General features: G+C 43.7%; 1 protein-coding gene across 2 annotated transcripts; it reads right to left on the reverse strand.

Annotated features, from left to right (window-relative positions):
* Window positions 1-708: 708 nt before the first annotated feature.
* Window positions 709-26021, reverse strand: SARS1 (seryl-tRNA synthetase 1). Of its 2 annotated transcripts, XM_008960434.6 has the most exons (12): window positions 24649-26021; window positions 14768-14838; window positions 10409-10489; window positions 9269-9427; window positions 7819-7962; window positions 7047-7202; window positions 3397-3618; window positions 2722-2851; window positions 2280-2437; window positions 1958-2023; window positions 1454-1583; window positions 709-1096 (listed from the first exon to the last, which is right to left on the reverse strand). In XM_008960434.6, exons 1-12 carry the CDS (start codon window positions 24782-24784, stop codon window positions 939-941), a joined length of 1611 nt encoding a protein of 536 aa, XP_008958682.1. In that variant the 5' UTR covers window positions 24785-26021; the 3' UTR covers window positions 709-938. The 2 variants fall into 2 exon arrangements, with proteins under 2 accessions (XP_008958682.1, XP_003808387.1); XM_003808339.5 differs by lacking the exon at window positions 1958-2023 and having other exon boundaries at window positions 24649-25954.
* Window positions 26022-27240: the final 1219 nt, after the last annotated feature.

Genomic DNA, 27240 nt, shown 5'->3' on the forward strand with positions numbered 1-27240 from the left:
AGGGAGTATTTTAACCTCCTAGGAGAGAGGCACTAAACTAACAGAAGCTGTTATTAAAGTAAAGGGTTTGTAGATTGCAGATGAAAGGCAGCAGGTAAATAAACAGCCTGAACATCACCCTCCCCTGAGAAAGGAACTGGCTATTAGGGCAACAGTGGGAGCTCCACAAAGGGGCTGCAACATTTTCTCCTCTCCTCTGCCCTGCTGGCTATCCCAATCCTTTGGAGGTGCAGCAGCAAGTTGGTATGCAGTTGGTCTCCCCATGTGGGGATGGCTGTAACGAGAGAAACTGCTGTTAATAAGTCCCCAACCCATGCTAGGCATAGAAGCTAGGGGCTCTTCTGGATTAAATACAGCCTCTCGCTTTCCACAGAGTCCTTTGTAGGGAACAGAAGTGCTAAGAGGCTTTTAAAACAGTTCTGGTCTCTAAGCTAGTCCTACCTCAATGATTTCAAGCAGGAATATATTTGTAAAGGAGGATCCTGGCCCTTGCCCTGCAAGCTTTTGTGATTCAGACTCCATCTTCCACCTTCCCCTTGAGCTTTTTCTAAGTGTACCCCTCCCTTCGCTTACCTGTTCAAAGGCTCTGTGACTTGCTAACTGGAGGGAGCAGCCTAATTTGGAAGGAAAAGCAGAAGTGTATATCAGGGAGAACCTCAGAGGCGGGGTTCAAGCCCGGGGAAGAAGACTGAGGAAGAGTCCTAAGCCTTCCCCAGAGACGCTTTATTACACGGTTTCATCAGTCATCAATGATGGGTCCCTATGCCCATGCGAGGAGACAGGAACATCTGTGTGGTACATGGCACTGTTCCCCTCTCAGCTACGCAGTCAGATGGGGGCAGGGGGATGAATGGGTGCTTGGCTTCCCTGCTGTTGGGCAGGCTCTGAGATCTCAGCGGAAAGAAATGAAAGCCTGGCAAATAGGGAGGCAGGAATATTCAAGCATCGGTGACCTCCATGTTCTGCAGCCTGTTTTCTAGGGTGATGTCTCTTGCTGCTGCTTTCTTTTTGCTGCCCTCATGTTGCTTCTTCTGCTTCTTTGATGGCTCCTGCTCAATGGGCGCAGGCTTCACAAAGGGGATCAGTTCTTGCAGTCCTGGGAGGGAAGAGCCAACCAAATGACCTGTTGTTTCTCAGTGAGTCAAAGCCCTAAGACCTCTGGGGAGAATTCAACAAGACAATGATCCCTTTGAACAGAGGGGTCCCTTTGATAGGCACTGGTTTCCTTTATTCTTTTCTTCCCTAGTCTGAATTTTAGCAGCATTTCAACATCATACCTGCACTGGCTACTTTCTCAACCAGGCCCCCTGCCCTGCCCAGCCCGAGAGGGCAGACCGAGTTTCAGGGGCTGTGTCTGAACAAAAAAACCTGGTATATCCTGAAAGGGGACTGCTATTTAGAAGAGTGTGAAGACAGAAAAGAGGAGAACGATGAGATGAGCTGGGAGTTTTACCTGGCGGCATGAACTCCTTCAATTTCTCAGGCACAGTGATGCCCTTCTCTGTCTGGTAGTTCTCCAGGATGGCGCAGATGGTGCGGGTAGTGGCGCACATGGTAGCATTGAGCATATGGACAAACTCCACCTGGGAAGACAGGGTCCCAGAGGGGAAGTCGGGCTCAACTCTCATCGGGTCTTACTGACGGCCAGGAACCATCCATTCAACCAGACTTCCCCAACCACAACTGTCCAAATCAAAGTGATGGGTTCTACCCCTTAGCAACTTTTTTCTAAATTTGAATTATTTGGTATTTATTGCCTATTAGATAACTGCAGAAAGATCCCTCATGTTTCCATGAGTGACAAGTGGTAGCTTCTGGTATTCTGAGGAGTTGGGCCCTTTGAGGGAAGGAAGAAACTACTATTGTGGCCTTTCCTTTTCACCCCTTTCAAGCTCCTGACTTGGATAAGAGTAGGGCCTGAAAATTGGGTTTGAAGAGAGCAGCTTACAACCCAGACCTTCTTGGGTGAGAAGAGGGAAGCCTCCAACTTGTTCTGTGTAGATAAATGGAGATTATTCTTTCTCTGGAGTTAAGAAAAACAAAGCCAGAAAGAGAAAAGCTAGAATTACCTTATAGAAGAGAGCTAGATTCAGGTTTCTAGCTAAAAGAACTCAGTCCTGACTCAGTAGAAGGCATTTTCAGATTCCCTTTTTGGTCTAGATTGAGAAGCTCAGATTTTCCCATGATGCTGGGGACCAGTGCACCCCAAAGGCTGAGAAATAATTCAGACGGGCCATGTACTGAAGACTCTGCTTCCCACCTCCCTGGGGGCCATCTACCTTGTCCATCATCTTCTTGGTTTGCCCATATCGGATTCGAAGCCGGCGAGCCTGGTAATCCGTGCAATTAGAACAGGAGACCAACTCACGGAAGGCTCCTGAGCCCGGAAACCAGGCCTCCAGGTCAAGCTTCTTACTGGCAGCATGATTCAAAGAACCTGTAAGGAAAAACCCCTAGAATTCATGAAGGAGGGATGGTATTTCAGAAGGTTAACCTTTAGCAAGCCTGAAGAATTCTTTAATTCATGTCCTGTCTCCAGAGGTGAAATCACACCCAGATATTCTTAACACCAAATACTCCCAAGTGAGAAGAGTGTAATATTTTAATTAATGTGGGCAATGAGTTGAATTGTGAGCTGTTTCTCTGTGTGGCAGCTCAGCTGGTAAGGGTGGCGTCTGGGATTACAGGAAAGGGAGGCTGAGAAGAGGCTGGGTCCCATACCTGAGACAATATTCACAATGTGGTAAGGAATCCCCAGGGACTGGTAGAACTCCTCTGCGGTGGTAATCATCTCTTCAAACATCTCCCATGACTTGTTGTCATGGGGTGATGAGTACACAAACTGTTCAATCTGCAGAGAGGGACCCAAGGAGACGGTGACAGCGGTATAGGGTGAATAAAGGACTGAAGTGGGAGACATCCTTGCCATGAAGACCTGTTTCCACACCACTGGGAGGCAGGCAAGTCTGGGCCCCCAGCAACTGGGACTGGACCACAAGAGCAAATGCTTATGGTGCGAGCTTCCCATATGCATGCCAGCCCCTGTTCTGAGTGCTTTACATATATTGACTGGGATAATCCTCACAATAGGCCACAACAGGCCTGGTGAGGCAGGCACTGTTACTGTTATCCTCCTCGTACAAAGGCAGAAATGGAGCACTGGGGGCTTATGCATTTTGCCCAATGTTACACAGCTGGTGAGTGGTAAAGCCGCAGCCTGGTTTCAGGGTCCATAATCCACGCCACTCCACCATGCACTTCCCCAGAAACACAGAGGTAAGCAATGAGAGGAAAAGCTGGAGCCAGGATGGGCCTCAGCAACACAGATCCTATCTCTCATCTAACCATTCTGGAGACAGAGAAAGTTCCACTCCTTACCCTGACCCATCTACTCACCTTCTCAAACTGATGGACTCGGAAGATGCCACGGGTGTCACGGCCATGGGAGCCCACCTCCTGACGGAAGCAGGTAGACAGGCCAGCATACTTGATGGGCAGGTCCTCCGGCCGGAGCCACTCATCCCGGTGCAGGGCAGCAATGGGCTGCTCTGAGGTGGCAATCAGGTACTTCTCATCATAGGAGTTGTCATCAGACTTTTCACTGCCTTTGCCAATCACCTGTGGAAGGAAGGAGCTATACCAGTTAAGAGGAAGTGGGGAGGACCTTGGCTAGAATAAGAAACCACAAGAAAGAGATCAATAATAGTGCAGGAAAAATTTCCTTTAATCCCTGCCTGGGAGTGGGGAGAGAATACTAAAAAGATAAAGGAATGGGTCAGTCCAAAATGGGGTCCCTGACAGAGATCAAAGAAATGTAAATTAAGAGGAAAGAATATTTTCCACTTATCTTTTTTTTGCTTTTGAGACAGAGCCTCACTCTGCTGCCCAGACTGGAGTGCAGTGGCACAATCTCGGCTCACTGCAACCTCCACCTCCCAGGTTCAAGCGACTCTCCCGCCTCAGCCTCCTGAGTAGCTGGGATTACAGGCACGCGCCACCACGCTCAGCTAATTTTTGTATTGTTAGTAGAGACAAGGTTTCACCATGTTGGCCAAGCTGATCTCGAACTCCTGACCTCAGGTGATCCACCTGCCTCAGCCTCCCAAAGTGCTGGGATTACAGGCGTGAGCCACTGTGCCCAGCTATTTTCCACTTATCTAATACAGAAAACTCATCCATGATGAATAATGGTCAATGCTGGCAGGTATGCAATAAACCTGTGCTGGTAGCCACATACATTAATCCTTGTGAGACGTTTACTAAACACCAATGTGGAGCAAAAAGGGACACCAGTCTCTGCTTTCTTGGTGCTTACAGGTTAGTGGTTATGATCCTTAAAGAATATACTTTGCTGTTCAGCTGAAGAAGATAATGCAAAAAAAAAAAAAAGTTCAGACAGGACAAAGTTCACTGTAACATTATTTATGTAATATTATACAACCATAAAAATGAAGACCATGCAGTAACACAGAAAAATACTTTTGATATAATGATACATAAAAAGGTGGCCAGGCACGGTGGCTCATGCCTGTAATCCCAGCACTTTGGGAGGCCTAGGCAGGCAGATCACTTGAGGTCAGGAGTTCAAGACCAGCCTGGACAACTTGGTGAAACCCCATCTCTACTAAACATACAAAAATTAGCCAGGTGTGGCCAGGCGTAATGGCTCATGCCTGTAATCCTAGCACTTTGGGAGGCCAAGGCGGGTGGTTCACCTGAGGTCAGGAGCTCGAGACCAGCCTGGCCAACATGGCGAAACCCCATCTCTACTAAAAATACAAAAAAAAAAAAAAATTAGTCGGGCATGGTGGTGGATGCCTGTAGTCCCAGCTACTCAAGAGGCTGAGGCAGGATAATCCCTTGAACTCGGTGGGTAGAGGTTGCAATGAGCCGAGATCATGCCACTTCACTTTAGCCTGGGTGAAAGAGTGAGACACCGTCTCAAAAAAAAAAAAAAAAAAAAAAAATTAGCCAGGTGTGGTGGCGACGCCTGTAATCCCAGCTACTCGGGAGGCTGAGGCATGAGAATCACTTGAACCCAGGAGGCGGAGGTTGCAGTGAGCCAAGATCGTGCCACTGCACTCCAGCCTGGGTAACAGAGTGAGACTCTGTCTCAAAAAATGAATAAATAAATAAAAATAAAAATTAAAAATAATGCTAAGTAAAAAGGCAATTTATGTACATGGCAATTATAAGTATGTGAAAACAACATATATATGAAAAAAATCCCAACGTGAATATTTTAAGATGACAATTGTTATATTAGGTCAATGGGAAAGCAGATAATTCCCTCTGCCATTTCTAAATTTTGTTATGTAGCAGCATTTTAATTAAAAAAAAAAAAAAGTAAGGAAGAAAGGTTCCCCTGGATCAGTGTTTAGAGGCCTGGAAAACTACCTTGCTACCTGGCAGTAGGAATTTAGCCACTGTGGGGCCATTCACATACAACATACGAAAGCTCTAGGGCTGTGCAGCCTAATATGGTATAGCCAGCCACACATGACTATTTAAATTAAATTGGGCTGGGCATAGTGGCTCACACCTGTAATCCCAACAGTTTGGAAGGCTGAGGCGGATGGATTGTTTGAGCCCAGGAGTTTGAAATCAGTTTGGGCAACATAGTGAGACCCTGTCTCTACATAGGAAATTAATTAAAACAAAAAAAAATTAAATTAAATTAAAATTTAGTTCCTTGGTTGCATCAGCCACATTTTCAGTGCTCAAGTCACATATGGCTGATGGTTGCCATGCTGGATCATGCAGACTTAGAACATTTCCATCAGTGCAGAAAGTTCTATTAGGCAGCGCTATATTCATTCTTACAGAACTGAGGTTTTTATCAGACAAGAAGTGCCAGCCAAAATTCTTCACTATGAAAGCTGTGATTCTTCCTGCCTGTGGGTCCAAGAAGCGTCTGGATAAGAGATGGAGATTGCAGGACTCAGGGAGCACCAGCTACCTAACAGTTTCCATAATACTCCACATAGGTTTCTCCCTACTGTTACCTGCAGCGGATATTTCTAATGTTCTGTTAGTGATTATCTAATCTTAGGGGTTGAAATTAGAAAAAGAAAGAAAAGGTAAAACAGGTTTTAGCGAGTAAAGGAACACATTCCTCCCTTCATTAAAAGAAAGAAGAGAGGAGGTCAAGGTTATACTGATGCTCAGGGTTTAGGGAGAGCACTTTGTTTCCCAGTGCGTCTTGAATGAAAACTTAACTTTTACCTCATCAACAGAAACAATGGAAAGATCGTTCTAATTATTGAACTATCTCCCTATATAAATTAGATGAGTCCAATAGCAGTTGTCTAACTCTACCTCCACTGTCTGGAGAGGAAATAAGCCAGTAGGAACTAAGTCCCTATTTCTGACAGAAGAGTTGAAAGGGAGGGACAAATGAATAGCAGACACTGCTGCGTTGGACAGCTGTTAGCAGAGACGCTCTAGAAATCTTGAGTGCTGAACACAGAGTGGGGTGCTGTTATTGGTGTTAGAGCCAGTTGATCAGAATGACCTTCTGAACCTTGACTTGAATTGTCTGGCTCTCCCTGACATGGTCCATGGTTGAGAAGGAGCCACAAACTGGAAGCCACCTCCATCCCAAGGCAAGTATGTCTCACCCTGTGGAAGCTTCCAGTCTGGGGTTAGGAGTGGGAGGACATGGGAAGCGGGCTAGGAGATCAGTGCCACCACTGTAATTTCCTTTTGTCCAAGCACCCAAGGAATGGGCTTCTTTTCTAAGCTCATGGTGTTCAAGTATGCTTGATTTAGATACATCATACAGATTACCCAGGGAAAGGTAAAAGAGGCTCTGCAGCTGCACTGTCTAATATGGCAGTCATTAGCTACATGTTTAAGTTAAAATTAATTAAAATTAAAAATGTGCTTCCTCCATTGCACCACCCACATTTTAAGTGCTCAAGAGTCACAGAGAGAGAACGTTTCCATCATCGCAGAAAGTCCTATTGGACAGCACCACTCTGCATCACTGAAGTTAAGCTACATAACTTAAGAAGTCATTCTGTCACCTGACCCAGGCTACTCACCTTATAAAGTTCTTCATCAAACTGGCTGAGCTGTGCCACCTCCTGCATGACCTCCTTCCTCATGAAAAAGGGGGTATAAATGGGAATGTAGCCCCGACTTCCCAAGGTGCGAAGGGCATACTGGATGAGAGCCTGTTCCAGGAACACCAGGACCCCCTAGAGGAGCAGAGACACAGTACTATGTGATTGGGTCTTGTCACCATCATGTTCAGCTAGAACTGACACCTAAAGGCACCTGGGCCAAGAGAACAGGACTACTGAGGGGCAAGCAGGAGGCCAAGAAAAGACCACAGATCCCAGCAACTGACATTCTGAACCTTGAGATTCGTTCTGAACACTGAAGCCCAGCAAATCATCCAGGCACACCGTTAAGAGAATTATCTTGATGTTCTCAAAGCACTTTGGGCCTACACAAACCACAGAGCTTATGACAGTGGATTTTGATTCTTTGTTACTTGTCTGACTGTCCAATTATACTGAGCTACTTAAAGGCAGAGACTGTTCTGATTCAGTCAGCAAAACAGACATTCATTATGGAGGACCACTTAGTGGCTTTTGTTCTACGGAATCCTGATAAGCCCTCTCTTGCTTTAGAAAGAGAATTGCATCTAATTGCCAATACATTTGCAGAAAGGCAAGTACAACTGGTAGATCTGTGGGCCTCTTTAAACAGATTATGTTTCTCTACAAAAAATATATATATATATATATATATTTTTTGTTTGTTTGTTTCTTTTTCATAATCCTATCCTCACTGGTTCCCAGCTCTTACCTTCAAGAAGTACCCTCGACTCCCAGCCACCACGGCCCCCTTTTCGCCTTCAAAGCCATCTACCATCACCACCAGGTCCACATGAGAGTACTTCTTCCTGACTGTACAATCACCCCAAATCCTCTCTACTTTGTTGTCCACATCCTAAGGAAACAGAGCAAGAAAGAGAGATACAAGACATATGATTTTATTATTTTTAAATTAATTTTTTTTTTTTGGAGACAGGGTCTTACGCCGTCATCCAGGCTGGAGTGCAGTGGCACAATCTTGGCTCACTGCAGCCTCAACCTTCCAGGCTCCAGTGATCCTCCCACCTCAGCCTCAGCTGGGACTACAGACAGGTGTGCAACACTATGCTCGGCTAATTTTTGTATTTTTTGTAGAGACAGGGTTTTGCCATGTTACCTAGGCTGGTCTCAAACTCCTGGGCTCGAGTGATCCGCCTGCCTAGGCTTCCCAAAGTGCTGGGATTACAGACGTGAGCCACCGCGCCAAGCTTGATATATGATTTCTTAACTCTACAACCTCCATCTTTCCAAACTTTATTCCACGAACAACTTAGCTTTGTGAAGTCATCGCTTAACTCAAACACTACTGTGTCTCATAACTAGAGAAGGCAACTTGCTACTCAATGGAGAAGTAGTAACTTACAAAGTTTGAGAAGTAATTCTAGCCATGAAACTGGGAGTGATGATTTTCCAAGAGGTCTATAGCATTCTCTCGGGGTTTTTTTTTGTTTATTTCTTTTTTTTACCCTTTTAAATTACCCCTCAAATCCTGCACAAGGACAACTCTTCCCAGACAATCGACATTGCCTGGGGTGCAGAGGAGAATGTAGACTTTTTTTTTCCAGGCTCTCATTGGTCCCAGGGCCACATGAGGGCGGACTCAGGGCCCTGACCTCCAGAGTCGTCTCGTGGTCTGTGCTCTGCAGCCTCCTGCACACCCCAGCCTGCAGTGAGTTTAATGTTCACCAGGGAATGAATGAAAGAGGCACAGATGGGCCCTGCTACGGCTGGGGTGTCAGGGAACAAAGGCTGGGCTCAGAGCAGCTTTGTGCAGGGGAAGCTCCCGCTCAGCAGGAAACTTTTATCATGCAGATTTCCCTTCAACCTGCAGCTTCTCAGCAGGGTGTGGGTGAGGGGGTTAGGTTGATTTAGCAGATCCCTCCCACGAGATGCCTGCTACCACGGGCAACATGCAGTGGAGGACAGCAGCCCTATTTAGAAGACATTTCTGTGCCAGGAGTCTCCTCCTACCTGCTGTCTCTGCTACTTCCCAATCAGACAAGGATCTGACTCCTGCAATTCTCAATTGGTGGGCAGAGGGAATATACAAAGAACCTGCTTCTGACAGACAATGCCAGTGTTCCACAGATCTCCTCCCGTCCCCGCCCCTGCAGAGACAGCAGCGACCTAAGGCAGCCTCCTGCTGCGGCACAGCCACCTACCTCATCGTTACTGATGGGTACAGAAGGGTGCAGAAGGTTCCCAATCTCTCGGAGGTTCTCAAACCGCTCTGCTTCCAACTTTATCCGCTCTGCGTCACACTTCAGGATGGCTTCATCAATGAGGAGTCGGACTTTTTTGATTTGTGAGACTTTCAGGTTCTGCAGATGAACAGGCCAGGCCCATAAGCAGGACAGTGAGGCAAGGACAGCACAGGAATATGATTCGGTTGCCCTAACCCTGTTGTGCTCTAAAGATAGCCCTTGTGGTAGCATTTTAAAAACTGGAAACGAAGACTTTTAAGAACTGAGATTTATTTCACACACAGATATACACAGTCTTGCCCTACAAATCCATCGGCATTTTTCTTTGGGGGTGCTTGAGGCAGAGATAGATAGTTCTGGCCACTATCTATTGTTCCCATACATTGCAGAAATTTAAGTACTGCCACTCTCTTATGAGAACTTTCCCTTAATTTGCACTTTCTGATTTTCTTGACTGAACCAATTTAGCACTCCATTGATGTGCTGCATTCAACTGTTCTCTAGGAAGATTATAAATTTATTAGGAGTAAGAGATTTGTCTGAAGCATATTTTGTATTCTGTATTGCAGGTGTTTCAAACTGTGCTCTTATTTCTTTGAGGCAAGCGCTTTAGCAGTAGGGCCAGGCAGGTTCAGGCCCCCAATCCGAGACCTTCAAGCACAGCAACTTTGCTTTTTTGGTTTATGTTCTTGCTATATGTTAAGGGTTTCAAGAAAGGGTTCAGTGACTAAAAAACTCAAAAATTACTGCTCTTGCCAGCGTACTGAATATTTACTGTGTTACAGTAAACTGAAGTTTCTTGCCTTTGTGTAACAAACGGTAGAATATGGAGTTACATAAACCAAACACAGTTCCTTTCCTTTTTCTATTCTTCCTGCCCTTGACTCTCCGACTCTCCCACTCCATCTGTCTCCATCTCTGCTGTCTAATAAATACTCAAATATAGAATATAACAAGAATGGGTGGGGACATTTCCCAGCAGCAGAAATGAAAGGATGTCACAATGCTGTGTGGAGCAGAGTGAGAGCACTCACTGTCTAGGAATAAAATTAAGACAAAATAGCAGAGATCCTAACTTAGAAAAGAACTATAACTTACAGCTAAAGCGTCTGCAGTAAGGTCATCGAAACTCAGCACATTCTCTGGGACAGACTCATCATCTCCCACTGGCTCTTTTTTCTGCAGGAAGGAAAAAAACCCAACACAAATAAATAAAAGAAAATCTCTGGCATTGTTTTATAAAATGTACACCAAATTAACGTATTATATAAATGAATCACAGAACTTCTTACATAAATTTTTCTAAAAGATACAACATGTAGGAAAAAAATTAGTACACTGGAAGCCAGAAGTCAAAGTGTCAAGCCCCTCCCTATGCTGCCACTTAATAGCTTTTTGATCCTAAAATCAATTAATCTGTCTGGGTCAGAGAACTAACATCCTGAAGAATATGAGAAGAATGTCATTCCCTGTACATAGATCATCATAGGAATCAGAAGAGAATTTATTCGAAATGCTCATGAGCTATAAGCGCTGGAGAGGTAGTGCAGTACTCAGGAGCAAGCCCTGGAGCAGACACACCTGAGTGTGGATTCTTTTTTTTTTTTTTTTGACGGAGTCTCACTCTGTCGCCCAGGCTAAAGTACAGTTTGCATGCTCTGGGCTCACTGCAAGCTCCGCCTTCCGGTTTCAAGTGATTCTCCTGCCTCAGCCTCCCAAGCAGCTGGGATTACAGGAGTGCGCCACCACGTCTGGCTAATTTTTTTTTCCTTTTTTTTTTTTTGTATTTTTAATAGAGATAGGGTTTCACTCTGTTGGATAGGGTGATCTCAAACTCCTGGCCTTAAGTGATCCCCCACCTTGGCCTCCCAAAGTGCTGGGATTACAGGCGTGAGCCACTGCACCCGGCCCTGAGTGTAGATTCTTATCTACCTGCTAACAACAATCCCAGCATTGAGGCTAAGGGTGAAAGATGGATGGAATGATGAAATATCAGACAGCCAAGGAAAACAAACAAACAAAAAGTCACAGGATCTGGAACTCAGTTTAGAACAATCAATGTAATTTGACAAAATGGCAGGGGTGTAACCAGGGTTGGATTTCGTTCTCTCTAGTTTCTCTTCTCATCCTTCCGTATGATAATTCTGCTAAATCATCATTTGTAATCCTTGCACAAAACCAGGTGAATTTAAGAAGATCACTTAAAGAGTTAAATTCTTCTTAAATTAAAAAGAGTTGGCAGGGCACGGTGGCTCATGCCTGTAATCCCAGCACTTTGGGAGGCTGAGGTGGGTGGATCACGAGGTCAGGAGTTCAAGATCAGCCTGACCAAGATGGTGAAACCCCGTCTCTACTAAAAATACAAAAATTAGGCAGGCGCGGTGGCAGACACCTGTCATCCCAACTACTCGGGAGGCTGAGGCAGGAGACTTGCTTGAACTTGGGGGGCAGAGGTTGCAGTGAGCTGAGATCACACCACTGCACTCCAGCCTGGGTGACAGAGTAAGACTCTGTCTCAAAAAAAAAAAAAAAAAAAAAAGTTAAAGAAAGTTAGTCAAAGGTCATTATAATAAGATACATGAGACTTCAACAAAACTTGCATAAGAATATTTAGCATCCGCTTTGTGAGTATAAATAAAACAAAGTATAGCCAGGTACAGTGGCTTGCAACTGTAATCCCAGCTACATGGTAGGCTGAGGTGGGCAGATCACTTTAGCCCAGGAGTTCAAGACCAGCCTGGGCAGCAGAGTGAGACCCCATATCTAAATATCTAAATATAAATAAATAAATAAATAAATAAATAAATATGTGTGTGTGTGTGTGTGTATATATATATATATATATATATTTTTTTTTTTTTTTTAATTAGCCAGGCATAGTGGAGTACACCTGTAGTCTCAGCTACTTGGGAGGCTGAGGCGGAGGGACTGCTTGAGTCCAGGTATTAGAGGCTGTGGTGAGCTATGCTTGTGCCACTGCACTCCAGCCTGGGTGACTTTTTAAAAAATTAGCCAGGCACAGTGACATGTGTCTATAGTCCTAGTTACTTGAGAGGCTGAGGTGGGAGGACTGCTTGAGCCAAGGAGTTGGAGGCTGCAGTGAGCTATGATCACGCCACTGCACTCTAGCCTGGGCAACAAAGCAAGACACTGTGTCAAAAAAAAAAAAGAAAGAACAAAAGGACTAAATCTCCTAAATGTAAAGCATGGAAATCCTTTAGGTTCATTACACATTCTCATACAATCAAAATTCTAACCATAACTCCACTCACACCCTTCAGTGACTCAGAGCAAAATCATCTTAAAAAGTTGGAAAAATCTGGCCAGGTGCAGTAGCAACACAGGGAGACTCCATCTCTACAAAAAAAAAAAAAAAAAAAATTAGCCGAGTGTGGTGGCATGCTACTAGGGAGGCTGAGGCAGGAGGGCTGCTTGAGCCCAGGAGGTTGAGGCTGCAGTGAGCCATGATTGTGCCACTGCGCTCCAGCCTGGGCAACAAAATGAGACTTTGTCTCAGAAAAAAAGAAAAAAAGTTGGAAAAATCTGAAACTATCAGAATGAGTCTTGATAAGAACAGACTACAGAGGTAGGGAAAAAATGGACTAAATCTCAAGATTTTTGCAATGGCATCATAGGCAGGGTGATATGTTTGCAAGATAGTTACCAGGCTCCCTTGCTATTTGATAATCCCTCAGGGCAGCAAATTCAAGTTCTGAGCTCAAGGTTTGACTCTGCAACTAAGTTAGAGTATGATTTTAAGCAAGCTCTTTAATTTCCCATTAAATAGGGCTGACAAATGTACTATCTGCACTCCAGCTTTGCAGTAAGGATCAAAACCAAAATGAGATGTCTGTGAAAGTATCTGAATGCTTTCGAGTGCTCTACAAATTAAAGCACTATCATTACCATTTCAATGGCAGTGGGAGTGAACACTCCCTGCATGGCTAGCAACAAAATCAGATCTAAGAATGTTATTGTGAATGACAACACTCACAATCCCATCTTCTTGCTTCAAAAAATACCCAGCTGGCACTGACTGTACATAGGTCCCAAAGAACACCCAGGGAGGAGCATGCACGGGAATTAACATAATTATGGGGCCTCTAGTATGTGAATGACTAAGTCCCACAGAAAGAAACTGGATGATTATCAATATCACTTTCCACAGCTAAAAGTGTTACACGCTGAAAGTGTAACAAAATATTGTCAAAGAGAAAGATGCCGACTGCCATGAAGTTAAGTGTAAGGTGCTAGAATCCCGAGGTCATCTTTTTATGCTCTTTACTGGTGCAGTTCCAAAGTTCTATAATTTTTTGTTGTTGTTGTTTAGTTTTGAGGTTTACAACTTAAAAGTTATCTAGATTGTAAAGTGCATTTAATTAATTTATTTATTTATTTTGGAGACAGGGTTTCACTGGAAACCCAGGCTGGAGCTCAGTAGCGCAATCTTGGCTCACTGCAACTTTTGCCTCCCGGCCTCAAGTGATCCTCCCACCTCAGCCTCCCGAGTAGCTGGAACTACAGGCACGGGCCGCCACGTCTGGCTAATTTTTTTGTTTCATTTTATTTTTGTAGAGATGGGGTTTCACCATGTTGTGCAGACTAGTCTTGAACTCCTGAGCTCAAGCAATTTGCCCACTTCGGCCTCCCAAAGTGCTGGGATTATAGGCGTGAGCTACTGTACCCAGCTATAATATGTAATGTAATATGATTAAGGGGCTAAACAGGTATTTTTGAAGGAAGGTTAAAAACATGAACTATTCTGGATACCAAAGCAAAAGCTGAGCTGAAACATAATATTTTTCAGGCATAGGAAGGATTTTTTTTTTGGATGAAGGCCAGTAACATTACTTGCCATTCATTATAACTCACAATTGCTGAACAACTACATGTTCTAGACACTGTGCCAAATTTTCTACATTTAAAAGAAATTTAGTTCTATCCATAACCATTGCTTGGCGTTTAAATTAAAAAAAAAAAAGTTCTAACAATTCCATTCTATAGGTGAGTGTTAGTATTGTCATTTTATAAATGAGAAAACTGAGGCTGAGACATTAACTTGCCTAAAAGACACATAACGTAGCAAGATTTGAACTCTGAATCTGTAGTTTTCATTATGGAGCATAACTACGCTGAGACGACAAATCTGAAATCTGCCATAAAAAAGATGACTGGTGGAATTTATATTTCTAATATAAGAACAGAATAGACAACAAATGGCTAGACAACAAAGAATCTTACCTGCACACAGAAGATGGACTTGTGGTAAAGTATATGAAAATGCCTCCAAGTTCCCTGCCTCCGTATCTTTTTAAAATAATATTTTCCCCTTTGGTAAGAAATTGAACATCTTGTAGACTTAAACATTGAGTTAGAACTTCTGTGAACATTAGCTAAGAGCAAGATCAAATATCTCCGCTCAAGTTCTCATGGCTGTTTGTTATTCAGTTCTCTTACCTTCATTTTCTCTCCGATTGTCTTGCTGCATAGGTTCTTCAGCTTGTTCAAGTTGTCTGCCCGAAATCTACCTAGGAATAAAGAATCCAAGACTATACCAAAGAAATGCCCATAATTAAGATACTCCCTTCTCCTGATCTTGACTTCTTAGTACTGATTTCAGGTTAAGGCCCAAATGCCGGCAGAGCTGAAGGATCTGCCTCATGAAGTTATAAAATCTTACAGCTTTTTATTTTTATTTTTTGAGACAGCGTCTTGCTCTTGTTGCCTAGGCTGGAGTGTAATGGTGCAATCTCGGCTCACTGCAACTTCTGCCTCCCAGGTTCAAGCGGTTCTCCTGCCACAACCTCCCGAGTAGCTGGGATTATAGGTGCCCGCCACCACACTCGGCTAATTTTTGTGTTTTTAGAAGAAACGGGGTTTCGCCATGTTGGCCAGGCTGGTCTTGAACTCCTGACCTCGCCCTCCCAAAGTGCTGGGATTACAGGCGTGAGCCACCGTGCCCGGCCTAATCTTAGAGCTTTAGAGCCCCAAATGTAGTTGGCATACAATGGTGACTACAATAGGGTGTCCCCAGCATTTGGTGACAAGGAAAAGACCATTCTGAGGTTAAAATTAAAAAGTATCATAACCTGTATGAAGCCATTATAGAGTAACACATCTGAAAAACTTGGAAGACACTCAAGTAACTAACCTGCCCAATTATCTTAAAACTCATTTAAGGAAACTAGGTGCTATGCACAGGAATCTATAGAGAGTGCAGTCATGATTGCTACCTCTCCATGCTAGAAATGGCTAATGTTACCCTTTTACTTTGATATAATGCTCATCTAGCAGCCTTGAGAATAATTTAGTCTCTTATAATTTGGTTTCCTTTGGGGGAAGACAGGCACTAACTGGTCAACATATTGGCCCAAATTAATATATTGGTATCATGGATCATCAGTCTAACTCTGATTAGTAAAATTTGGACCTCTTGAATCTAAACATCAGGGGCAATATGATAAAATTCAAGCACAAGCTTTTTTGTTGTTGTTGAGACAGGGTCTCACTCTGTCACCTAGGCTGGAGTGCAGTGGCACAACCTCAGCTTACTGCAACCTCTGCCTTCTGGACTCAAGTGATCCTCCCACCTCAGCCTCCCAGGCAGCTAGGACTACAGGTGTGCGCCACCACACCCAGCTAATTTTTTTATTTTTATTTTTGTAGAGATGGAGTTTTGCTGTGTTGCCCAGGCTGGTCTCAAATTCTTGGGCTCAAGCGATCCACCCATCTTGGCCTCCCAAAGTGCTAGAATTACAGGTGTGAGCCATGGCATCCAGCCAAACTCAAGCTTTTAAGAGGCAAAATTGATGACTAGAAATGAGATAGCACCTAGAGAGCCATTCTTTAAGGCTTTACCAAGAAGCTTTCCTCTTTGATACCTCTTTAACAAAACTTCAATGCAAAATGATATCACTATTTTCTCATTCACTTATTCACATTGATAAAACTATAGAGATGGATAATAGATTAGTGGTTGCTAGGGGTGAGATGGAGGGCAAAGGGAGTAGACTACAAAGAGATAGCAAGAAGGATCTTTGTGGTGATGAAACAGTTCTGTATCTTGAGCATGGTAGTGGTTATACAAATTTACACATGGTAAGATTGCACAGAACTACACACACACATGTGTGCAAAACTGGCAAAATCTGAATAAGGTTTGTGGATTGTAGCAATGTCAATTTCTTGGTTTTAATATTGTACTAGAGTTATATAAGATGTTATCATTGGGGAAAACAGGACCTTTCTACTATTTTTCCAACTTCCTGTAAATCTATAATCATTTTGAGATTCCCTCCTATTTGCAAGGCACCAAGGTAGGTAATGGGAGTATAAAAGAAAATAAGGCCAGGTGTGGTGGCTCATGCCTGTAATTCCAGCACTTTGGGAGGCTGAAGTGGGTGGGTCGCTTGAGCCCAGGAATTCGAGACCAGCCTGGGCAACGTGGCAAAACCCTGTCTCTACAAAAAAAAAAAATATATATATATATATACACACACACACAAAAATTAGCTGAGCATGGTGGTGTGTGCCTGTACTCCCAGCTACTTGGGAGGCAGAGACTGCAGTGAGCCAAGATCATTCCACTGCACTCCAGGCTAGGTGACAGAACAAGACTCTATCTCAAAAGAGAAAAAGAAAAGAAACAAAAAGAAAATAAAACAAAACCAAATATTGTAACAATGCTGAATGTTTCAATCAATGAATATAGTATATCCCTTCATTGTTTTTAATTTCTCTCAGCAATGTTTTGTAGTTTTCAGTATATGAGTCTTAAATGTTATTTATTAGGTATATCTCTATGCACCTGGTGCTTCTAAACTGTTACTTGTATATAGAAGTACCTTTGATTCTGTGTATTGTATCCAGTTATTTTGTTAAAGTTATTTAATTGTAATAGTTCAGATTCTGCATACACAATCAAGTGATCTGCAAATAATGACAGTTTCTTCCATTCCAATCTTTTATTTTTGTTTCTTGCCTTCCTCATACTGCCTGGAACCTCTGGCATGATGTTGATTAGAAGAGGTGATAAGAGACATACTTGTCTTGTTCCTAACCTCAAGGGGAAAGCATTCGATATTTCATCATTAAGAAAAATGTGGCCGGACGCAGTTGCTCACACCTGTAATACCAGCACTTTGGGAGGCCGAGGTGGGCAGATCATGAGATCAAGAGATCGAGAGCATCCTGGCCAACATGGTGAAATCCTGTTTCTACTAAAAATACAAAAATTAGCTGGGCGTGGTGGCACGCACCTGTAGTCCCAGCTACTCAGGAGGCTGAGGCAGGAGAATCGCTTGAACCTGGGAGGTGGAGGTTGCAGTGAGCTGAGGTCACGCCACTGCATTCCAGCCTGGTAACAGAATGAGACTCTGTCTCAAGAAAAAAAAAAAAAAAGAAAAGAAAAGAAAAGAAAAATTAGCTATGGGTTTTTCTGTAAGTATCTACTATCAGATTAAGGAAGCTCCCTTCTATTCTCAGTTTATTGCATTTTTACCATGAGCAATTGACTCTCCACATTAAAAAAAATTTTGATCTATCTCACATAATACACCAAAATTAATATTAAATATATCTTATACCTAAATGTAAAAGGTAAAGAAATAAAATGCCTACAAAAAAACTGGAGAATCTCTTCTGAAGGTTAAGACATAACATGATTTTCAAAACAGAATACAAATTCTGTGATTTATCTATTGTGTTTTGGAAACACAATAGACAAATCACAGAAGAAAAGTCAATAAATTAGACTTCATTAAAATTAGGAACTTCTATTCATCACAAGACTGAAAGAACGAAAAGGCAAGCCACAGAATGGGAGAGGAGATCTGTGGTATCTGTATCTCACAGGTATTCTTCTATCCACACGATATAAATAATTCCTACAAACCACTAAGAAAAGGACAAATAAAAATTGGTCAAAAGGCTTGAACAGATACTTCTCAAAATAGGCTATCCAAATGCCATCAACTTATGAAAAAGCGCTCAATATCTTTAGTCACCAAAAAAATGCAAATTAAAATAACAATGAGACACCACTATACATCTACCAGAATGGCTAAATTAAAAGGACTGCCAATGTCAAGTACTGGCAAGAATGCCAAGCAACTGGAACTCTTAGATATTGCTGGTGGGAATATCAATCATTACAACCACTTTGGAAAACTACTTGGTATTATCTACTAAATCTAAACATGTGCCCACCCTATGATCCAGCAATTCTACTCCTTGGTACATACCCAACAGAAATGAGTGTTAATGTCTACCAAAAGACACACATAAGAATGTACATATGTTCTTATCACAAAATATAAGTATTTGAGGTGATGGATATGTTAATTAGCTGCTTTTATTATTCCACACTGTATTCATAAATCATAACATTACATTGTACCCTATAAATATATACAACTATAATTTGTTAATTGCCAATCAAACATTTTTTTAAAAAGAGTCTCTAGAAGCTTATTCATAATGCCCTCAACCGGTAACAACCCAGTTTATCCAAATGTCATGAAGTAAATATGTTAGTAGAATTGATTGGCATATTTACATAATGGAGTATTATATAGCAATGAAAAGAACTACTGCTACATGTTAATAACATGGATGAATCTTACAGACATAATCTTGAAAGAAAGAAGCCATGCCGGGCGCGGTGGCTCATGCCTGTAATCCCAGCATTTTGGGAGGCCAAGGCGGGTGGATCACAAGGTCAGGAGATCAAGACCATCCTGGCTAACATGGTGAAACCCCAGCTCTAATAAAATACAAAAAAAATTAGGCAGGCATGGTGGTGGGCACCTGTCATCCCAGCTACTCAGGAGGCTGAGGCAGGAGAATGGTGTGAGCCCGGGAGGCGGAGGTTGCAGTGAGCCGAGATCGTGCCACTGCACTCCAGCCTGGGTGACTGAGCAAGAATCCGTCTCAAAAAAAAAAAAGAAAGAAGCCATATGCAAAAGTATATACTACATAAGTCCATTTATATGTAGTTCAAAATGAGGCAAAGGAATTTATGGTGATAGAGGTAAGAATACTATTATTTTTGGAGGAGGGGCTGACTGGGAGGTGGCATAAGGCAATCTGCTGGTGTGCTGTAAATGTCATATATATATAGTGTGTATATAAATATATAGTGTATATATATACTGTATATATATGTACACTATATATATATATATATATATATATATATATATATATATATATGGAGAGTCTTGCTCTGTCGCCCAGGCTGGACTGCAGTGGTGTGATCTCGGCTCACTGCAAACTCCGCCTCCTGGGTTCATGCCATTCTCCTGCCTCAGCCTCCCAAGTAGCTGGGACTACAGGCGCCCGCCACCACACCCGGCTAATTTTTTGAATTTTTAGTGGAGATGGGGTTTCACCGTGTTAGCCAGGATGGTCTCGATCTCCTGACCTCATGATCCGCCCGCCTCGGCCTCCCAAAGTGCTGGGATTACAGGTGTGAGCCACCACACCCGGCCTAAATGTCTTATATTTTGATCTAAGTGTTACATTGGTGTATATATTTTGAAAACTCATCAACCTGTACACTAAGATTTGTGTACTTTACTGTATGTATGTCAATAAAAATAAGTTTTTGAAGGGTATATACAGGAATAGTAAAAATGCTGTAAGAGATTTGTAAGATAATATAAGGAGAGCACTCAATAAATGAGGTGGCACTACAACAGTAGTTGAGTGCCAAAGAGGGCCGTTGGAAGTGGGAGTGGCACACCCTGATAAGGAGCATTCCAGGAAGAGGCAACAGTCACAGAAGTGTGAAAGAGTCTAGGAGTAGCGATAAGCTAGAGCAAAGAGCGGGAGGCCCTATGCGGGAAGTGGTAGACGGCGAGGCCAGGAAGGCATGGGGGACTTTGTAAATTGTGTTCAGGAATTTGGATTTTTATGCTTTAAGGCTGTACTGTCCAATATAGTAGCTTTTAATACCATGTGACTATGAGCATTTGAAATTTGAAATGAGCACCTGAACAGAGTGGTGCTTTAAGTGTAAAACATACTTTGGAGTTTGAGGACTTGTACCAAAAAAAAAAAAAAAAGTAAAATATCTCAGTAGTTTCAGTAATTTTTTTTTTTTTTCAGATGAAGTCTCACCTTGTCCCCCAGGCTGGAGTGCAATGGCACGATCTCAGCTCACTGCAACCTCCGCTTCCCGGGTTCAAGCAATTTTCCTGCCTCGGCCTCCCAAGTAGCTGGGATTACAGGCGCCCGCCACCACGCCTGGCTAATTTTTTTTTTTTTTTTTTTTGGAGACAGAGTCTCTCTGTGTCACCCAGGCTGGAGTGCAGTGGCGTGATCTCAGCTCACTGCCAGCTCTGCCTCCCGGGTTCACGCCATTCTCCTGCCTCAGCCACCCGAGTAGCTGGGACTACAGGCGCCCCCCACCATGCCCGGCTAATTATTTTTGTATTTTTAGTAGAGATGGGGTTTCACCGTGTTAGCCAGGATGGTCTCGATCTCCTGACCTTGTGATCTGCCTGCCTCGGCCTCCCAAAGTGCTGGGATTACAGGAGTGAGTCACCGCACCGGGCTAGTTTCAGTAATTTAAAAATACTGATTATATGTTGAAAATATAATTTCAGGGCTGGGCGTGGTGGTTCACACCTGTAATCCCAGCAGTGTGGGAGGTCGAAGTGGGAGGATCACTTGAGTCCAGGAATTCGAGACCAGCCTGGGCAACAAAGTGAGACTCTGTCTCTACAAAAAATTTAAAAATTAGCTGGGCATGGTGGTGCACACCTGTGGTCCCAGCTACTTAGAAGGTTGAGGTGGGAGGACCAGTTGAGCCCAGGAGGTCCAGGCTGCAGTGAGCTGTGATCATGCCACTGCATTCCAGCCTAGGCAACAGAACAAGATGCTGTCCAAAAATAATAATAATAATTATATATATATATATTTATATACATATAACTTTTGGGTATACAAGACTAGGTTAAATAAAATGTATTACTAAAATTAATTTCATCTGTTTCTCTTTATATTTTTTATATTGGATACAAACAAATTAACAATTACAGACTATCGCCAACTTATAATGGTTAAACTTTATGATCAATAGTAATAAATTACATGAGATATTCACACTTTATTATAAAATAGGGTTTGTGTAAGATGATTTTTCCCAACTGTAGGTTAACATCAGTGTTCTGAGCACATTTAAGGTAGGCTTGGCTAAGCTATGATATTCAGTAGGGTATGTGTATTTCATGCATTTTTTACTTACAATATTTTCAACTTATGGTGGATTTATTGGGACATAAACCCATCCTAAGTCAAGGAGCATCTGTATACATGAAGCTAACATTCTATTCCTATCAGACAGTGCTGCTCTAAAGTATGTCACTGCAAAACTTAAGCCTTCAAGTAAAATGATCAGATTTGCATTCTAGAAAGATTATATGCCCCGGTGAGGCTGGGTTAAGATTGAAAGCAGATAGAAAGCTATTCCAGTTGCTGGGGCAAACAATGATAAGGACCTGTTTTAAAACATGTGCAGTAAAGGTTATGAGGAAATAACAGCTTTAGGCTGGGCATGGTGACTCATGCCTGTAATCCCAACACTTTGGGAGGCCGAGGTGGGAGGATCGCTTGAGGCCAGGAGTTTGAGGCCAGCCTAGGCAACATGACGAAACTCCATCTCTACAAAAAATACATACATTAGCCAGGCATGGTGGCACTGCGCCTGTAGTCTCAGCTAGTCAGAAGCCTAAGGCAGGAGGATCATCTGAGCCTGGGGAGATTGAGGCTGCAGTGAGCTGTGATGATGCCTGGGTGACACAGTAAGACCTTGTCTCAAATTAAAAAAAAAGGAAACAACAACTTCAATTTTCAATGTACAGTAAAAAGAAAAAAAAACCACTCAGGATAGCACTTTTTGAGGGAGGATAAAATTCTTGGGGTTTGCAGCAGATTTCCAGATACATGGAAATCTATTTGCTTCGGGAGTGGGGCCAAGACAAATATGCCCAAGTGTAGGATCATTATGCTACTCTGAATTAAAAAGAAGAAATCACATTCAAATCCCTGGAGTTAGAAGAGTTGTGAGTTCCAATGTGGTATTATGACTCCAAGTTATATTGGACTCCTGTGTTCTCCAAAGGAACCCTAGTGGTACCTTGTAAGTCTACAGGAAGACAAATTGGTAGAGTTGTAGTGGAGGGCTTGGTGAAGCTTGCTATGTGTCCTCAATTAGGGAGCATGATCTGAGTTCTTAATGTGGCTCTGGTTATAAGCCCTTGCTCAAGGCAATGAGAGAAGAACTCCATCCTCTGATCTGAAGTTCAAGATGTCAAAGAACCTTGATATAATCTGCCAGTGTCTACCTTGGGCAGTTGGGAACTTGGGAAAAAACATAAATTCCATTTGGATGCAAAGAGAATATTGGAAAGGGTTGTCAAATAGAAAAGAATCAAATTAATAGATGCATTGGAAATAAACTATTGGCCAGGCATGGTGGCTCACACTTCTAATCCCAGCACTTTGGGAGGCTGAGGCAGGCGGATCACTTGAGGTCAGGAGTTAGAGACCAGCCTGGCCAACATGGTGAAACTCCCATCTCAACTAAAAAAAAAAATTAGCTGGGTGTGGTGGTGCACACCTGTAGTCCCAGCTACTTGGAGGCTGAGGCATGATAATCTCTTGAAACCGGGAGATGGAGGTTGTAGTGAGCCGAGATGGTGCCACTGCACTCCAATCTGGGTGATTATGAGAGACTCCGTCTCAAAACAAAACAAAACAAAACAAAGAAAAGAAATGACTTCACATTTAGGATTAAGTTTTTTAAAACAATAACATAAACTACATAAACTGCTTTTCATAAAGAATATAAAGTGCCCTGAACACAGAAAATATTCACGCCTCCAACAAACCTTTATCAAGGCCTTACCAAGGACCAGGTACAATGCTAGGTACTGGGATTTTATGTATAAATGTGTATATGTATATCCACATATATACTGTATGAATAAAACTGAATCCTTGTCCCTGAAGAACTCACCACCTATCTACTTTTCAGATAAGGGACAAATCCCTCAGATGTGGACATTATACCCAAAAGACTAGCTAACACATTCAAAGTCATTTAGCACGGGCTAAGGGCTGGACTGACACAAAAATCTGATACTCCTGACTTCAGATTCAGTAGAACAGTGCTCAGGCTAGTTTTATCCTAAACAAAAAATGTGGCAAAATTAAATTCCATTGCAACTCGAAACTTCAGGTCAAGTGTGGAATCTCACAAGCAAACTACTACAATAGAGGGCCTAAAACATAGAATCAGCACAAAACTCAAGTTAAACAAATATTCTTTTGACATCCAAGATCCTTATAAACAGGAGAAAATCAATTTTCCTAATAGAAATCCATCACACTCTTGGATAGTGGCTGCCTTTGCAGTGTACTGTCATCGACCTAGCTCCCAGATGGTTGCAGACCTATTGCATCAGACAAATCAAATCACAAGTACTTGACAGCATCCGCCCAACCAGCGACCACTCCAGTTAATACAGGCAGAGATTTATGGGCAGATGGTTCTATGGTTTTATTCGGCTTCATGAAAGATGCCCGATATGACTCCAAGATCCGGCAGTTCCAGGTTCTAGCCCAACTCTGCCAATGTCTTTAAAGGAAAATGTCCACAAATCACAATTAAACAGCTTCAGTCATTACAATCTTTTGCTCGCCTCCTCACTCCCCTCGCGTTTGATCTACCACGGAAAAGACTTTCCTAATTCTTAAAGGTATGCCCATAGGTCGGGGGATGGCCTTCCGAAAAGCTTCAGGGTCATTTATTTTGGCCAAGAGCGGCCTCCAACGCCCCGAAATGTTTCCGATACCGAAGGAATGAATCTACTGTGTTGCAGAAGTGATGCAGTCTCAGGAGGAGCCTTTGATCCTATCAAAACAAAGGAAAACCACTCTGGCCTTGCTGAAGATGAGAAAAAGACTGGGGGGGACCAAAGATTCGTGTTAGGAAAGCCGCGTAGACCCCACAACCTCCCGCCCCGGCATGTTCTGGCAACCCCTGGGGCAGGAAGGCTTGACAGCTCCCGATGCGCGTGCGTACGCACACTGGCAGCGAACGGCACTGAGCACGCGTGGAAGGGACCTCGCTCCGCCCGGGTGGAGGAGAAAGTGGGATGACCCCGGCTACCAGGCTGTGTTTTCGGGGATGGGGAGAACCTCGGAGCCACCGCACCCTGGGAGGGGGTCTGACGAAGGGTGCGCGCTGTGGCCTCAGGAGCGGTGGCTGGATTTGAGAGAGAAAATTGGGTTTAGGATCAAGGAGGTAACCCGCCCGTCCCGGTACTTACATCGTCGCCACTCGCTGTCTGCCTTCACCAGCTGGTCCACTAGTCCCGGGTCCTTGAAGCGCTTCTCCTGCGTCTCTCGGATGAGGGCTGGGTCCCCTCCTTTATCCACCCGAAACAAATCCAGATCCAGCACCATCTTCTTTCCTCCCGGGCCAACACTCAGGGAAGCAAGGATCGCGCCGCAGCACTCTGCCTGTGACCGCGGCACTGCGCCGGCGCGCTGACCCGCCCTTCCTGCGCAGGCGCAGCTGGAGCCCGCAGGCGACCCCCCCCCACACACCCCGCGACCGGAAGCGGCTTGTTGGAGGCGGGGCCGCGGAGGGAGGGGAGGGGAGAGTGGGTGGGCGTGGGACTATACCTCTGGTTCCTGCTCCCCAGCTCTGCTACAGTCTGCGGGAACTGTGATCGCCACATAAAAGTGTGAATGCCCCAGTTTCCTACTCCTGTCTCAGGCTAGGCAGAGGCCTGTCCCCTCATCCCTAGCGTAGAGGCCGGGGCCTTCACCAGGTGCCCGTTTTCCTCTCACTAGGTTGGGTTCTTCCACTGGGCTCTTTCCCTGAACCTCGGCCGTCTTCTCCATCTTGATACAAGAGGATGGCATATTTAGTCCCAGGGCTACCTCAGCTTAAGATTCCTGCTCTCGTGCCTTAGAAATGGTATACCTTTATTAATCTGATTATTGGATAAACCAAATTGTCCCTTTACCAACTCTTAAGAGCACAGCTTTGGGAAAGTGCGGTTGTCTTTTAGAGACAAGAGAAAACTTTTCCAAAGGGACATTAAGCAGATATGAACGCCGTATAAGGTGTTGAGGTCATGTCTTGGGTCAATTTGAAAGCGTCTTGAAGAACGGTTTGTATCATACTTTGATTTTACAATGTTCAGACCTTTAAATGAAATATTCTAGTTGCCGAGTGAAGCCAAAGTTATCAAAGGATCTCCCTGATAACAAGAGATTATTTGAAGGATTTGGGAACAGGTGATCTCTTCCCTCACCCCCACCCCCAATCCTTCCACTCTGCAGAAACTTTAAAGCCTCACTTCCAATGCCTTGTCGGAGCTAGATGTGCTAAGACCTTCTTTATCTTATACCACCGTCATGGACTCCTGAGATGAGGGTGTGACATAGCTAACTATCATATTATTTATTTATAATATGAAATATATTTGGGCTTTGTCCCTGGTTCCTGACACAGCCCCTAAAACCCTTGAATTTCCTGGTTTATACGTAATGGGTCTCTTTGATAACACCTGAGTTTATAATAAGGAGGTGATTTAGGATGGGGGCCCTAGATAACCTCAGGATGGGGCCAGTCACCAGAGAGACCAAGTGATTGGAGGATTGGAACTTTCATCCCCACCCTTCAACCTCCAGGAAAGGGGGAGGGGAGGAGCTGGACATCAAACTCTATAAACGCTCGAACAACAGGAGTTGATGAGCTTCAGGGTTGTTGAACATGTGGAAATGCCAGGAGGGTGTCTTGCCCAGAAAGGTTATGGAAGCTCTGCACCCCTGACACCTTGCCCTATCCATCTCTTCATCTGGCTGTTCATTTGTACCCTTTGTACTATCCTTTATAATAAACTGGTAAATGTTTCCTTGAGGTCTGTGAGCCTTCTCAGCAAATTAATCAGACCAAAGGAGGGGGTAATGGGAGCCCCAGTTTATAGCTGCTAAGAAGTATAGGTGAAATCTACTACTTGCAATTGGCATCTGAAGAGGAGCAGTCTAGTGGGATCAAGCCGTTACCCCATGGAATCTGACACTACCTCCAGGTAGCTAGTGTCAGAATCAGAATCGAATTGAATTATAGAATGCTTAGCCAATGTCCACTGGAGAATTGCTTGGTGTCTGAGGAACTTACCCCCCAGGGCCCCTCACCCCTGCATCTGGTCACAGAAATGTTGTGTGTTGAGTGTGGGTTTTTGTTTTTTGTTTTTTGGTTTTTTTTGCCTCTTACACTATCCCTGCTCCCCAAAAAGCCTCTGCCAAGCCAACCCTGAAGTGTAGGTCAGGTCTAACAACAATGATAGAGCTAAGTAGAGACCCTGAGGGAGGCAGAGGAAAGGGGCTTGTCTGGGTGTGCTCCCCTTGGTTCAACCTGCCTACGGTATTAGATTTAAAACCAGTGGAAAGGAAGGGTGAGGAGCTGCAGTCTTGGAGGAAAACATCTAAGAAGACTCTCCTCAAAGTGTTGGGTTCCCTAAAACCTTCTGAGGGCAAGGTCTGTGATGGGGGCGCTCCCTGCTTCCATGTCATTGAAGGCACCGCCAAAGTGTATTGCCAATTAAGTTTCTAAAACAGTGGCAGGTGTTTCTGAGGCTGAAGTGGTCCCAGGCCTAGGGGAGGAGGGCCACTGGGTCAACCCTTTAAGAAGGTCATCAATGTCATTCAACAAGTGATCTTGAAATTCTGATCTCTCCAAATTTATTCATGCATTTTTACAATTGATCTTATCATTAGATTACAAACATCTCCCTTTAAAATGTTCATGTGGGCGGGCGCGGTGGCTAATGCCTGTAATCCTAACACTTTGGGAGGCCAAGGTGGGTGGATCACCTGAGGTCAGGAGTTCGAGACCAGCCTGGCCA

The sequence above is a fragment of the Pan paniscus genome, chromosome 1 (genome assembly GCF_029289425.2).
Source record: "Pan paniscus chromosome 1, NHGRI_mPanPan1-v2.0_pri, whole genome shotgun sequence".
NCBI classification, from domain to species: Eukaryota; Metazoa; Chordata; class Mammalia; order Primates; family Hominidae; genus Pan; species Pan paniscus.

Excerpts from the sequence above, each read along its gene's own strand:
- SARS1 (XM_008960434.6), bottom strand. The coding sequence starts at position 24,784 with ATGGTGCTGGATCTGGATTTGTTTCGGGTGGATAAAGGAGGGGACCCA. Across the intron at positions 3,619-7,046 it reads TTGATGAAGAACTTTATAAG|GTGATTGGCAAAGGCAGTGA; the intron begins GTGAGTAGCCTG and ends TTCCTTCCACAG. Across the intron at positions 2,852-3,396 it reads GAGTCCATCAGTTTGAGAAG|ATTGAACAGTTTGTGTACTC; the intron begins GTGAGTAGATGG and ends CCCTCTCTGCAG.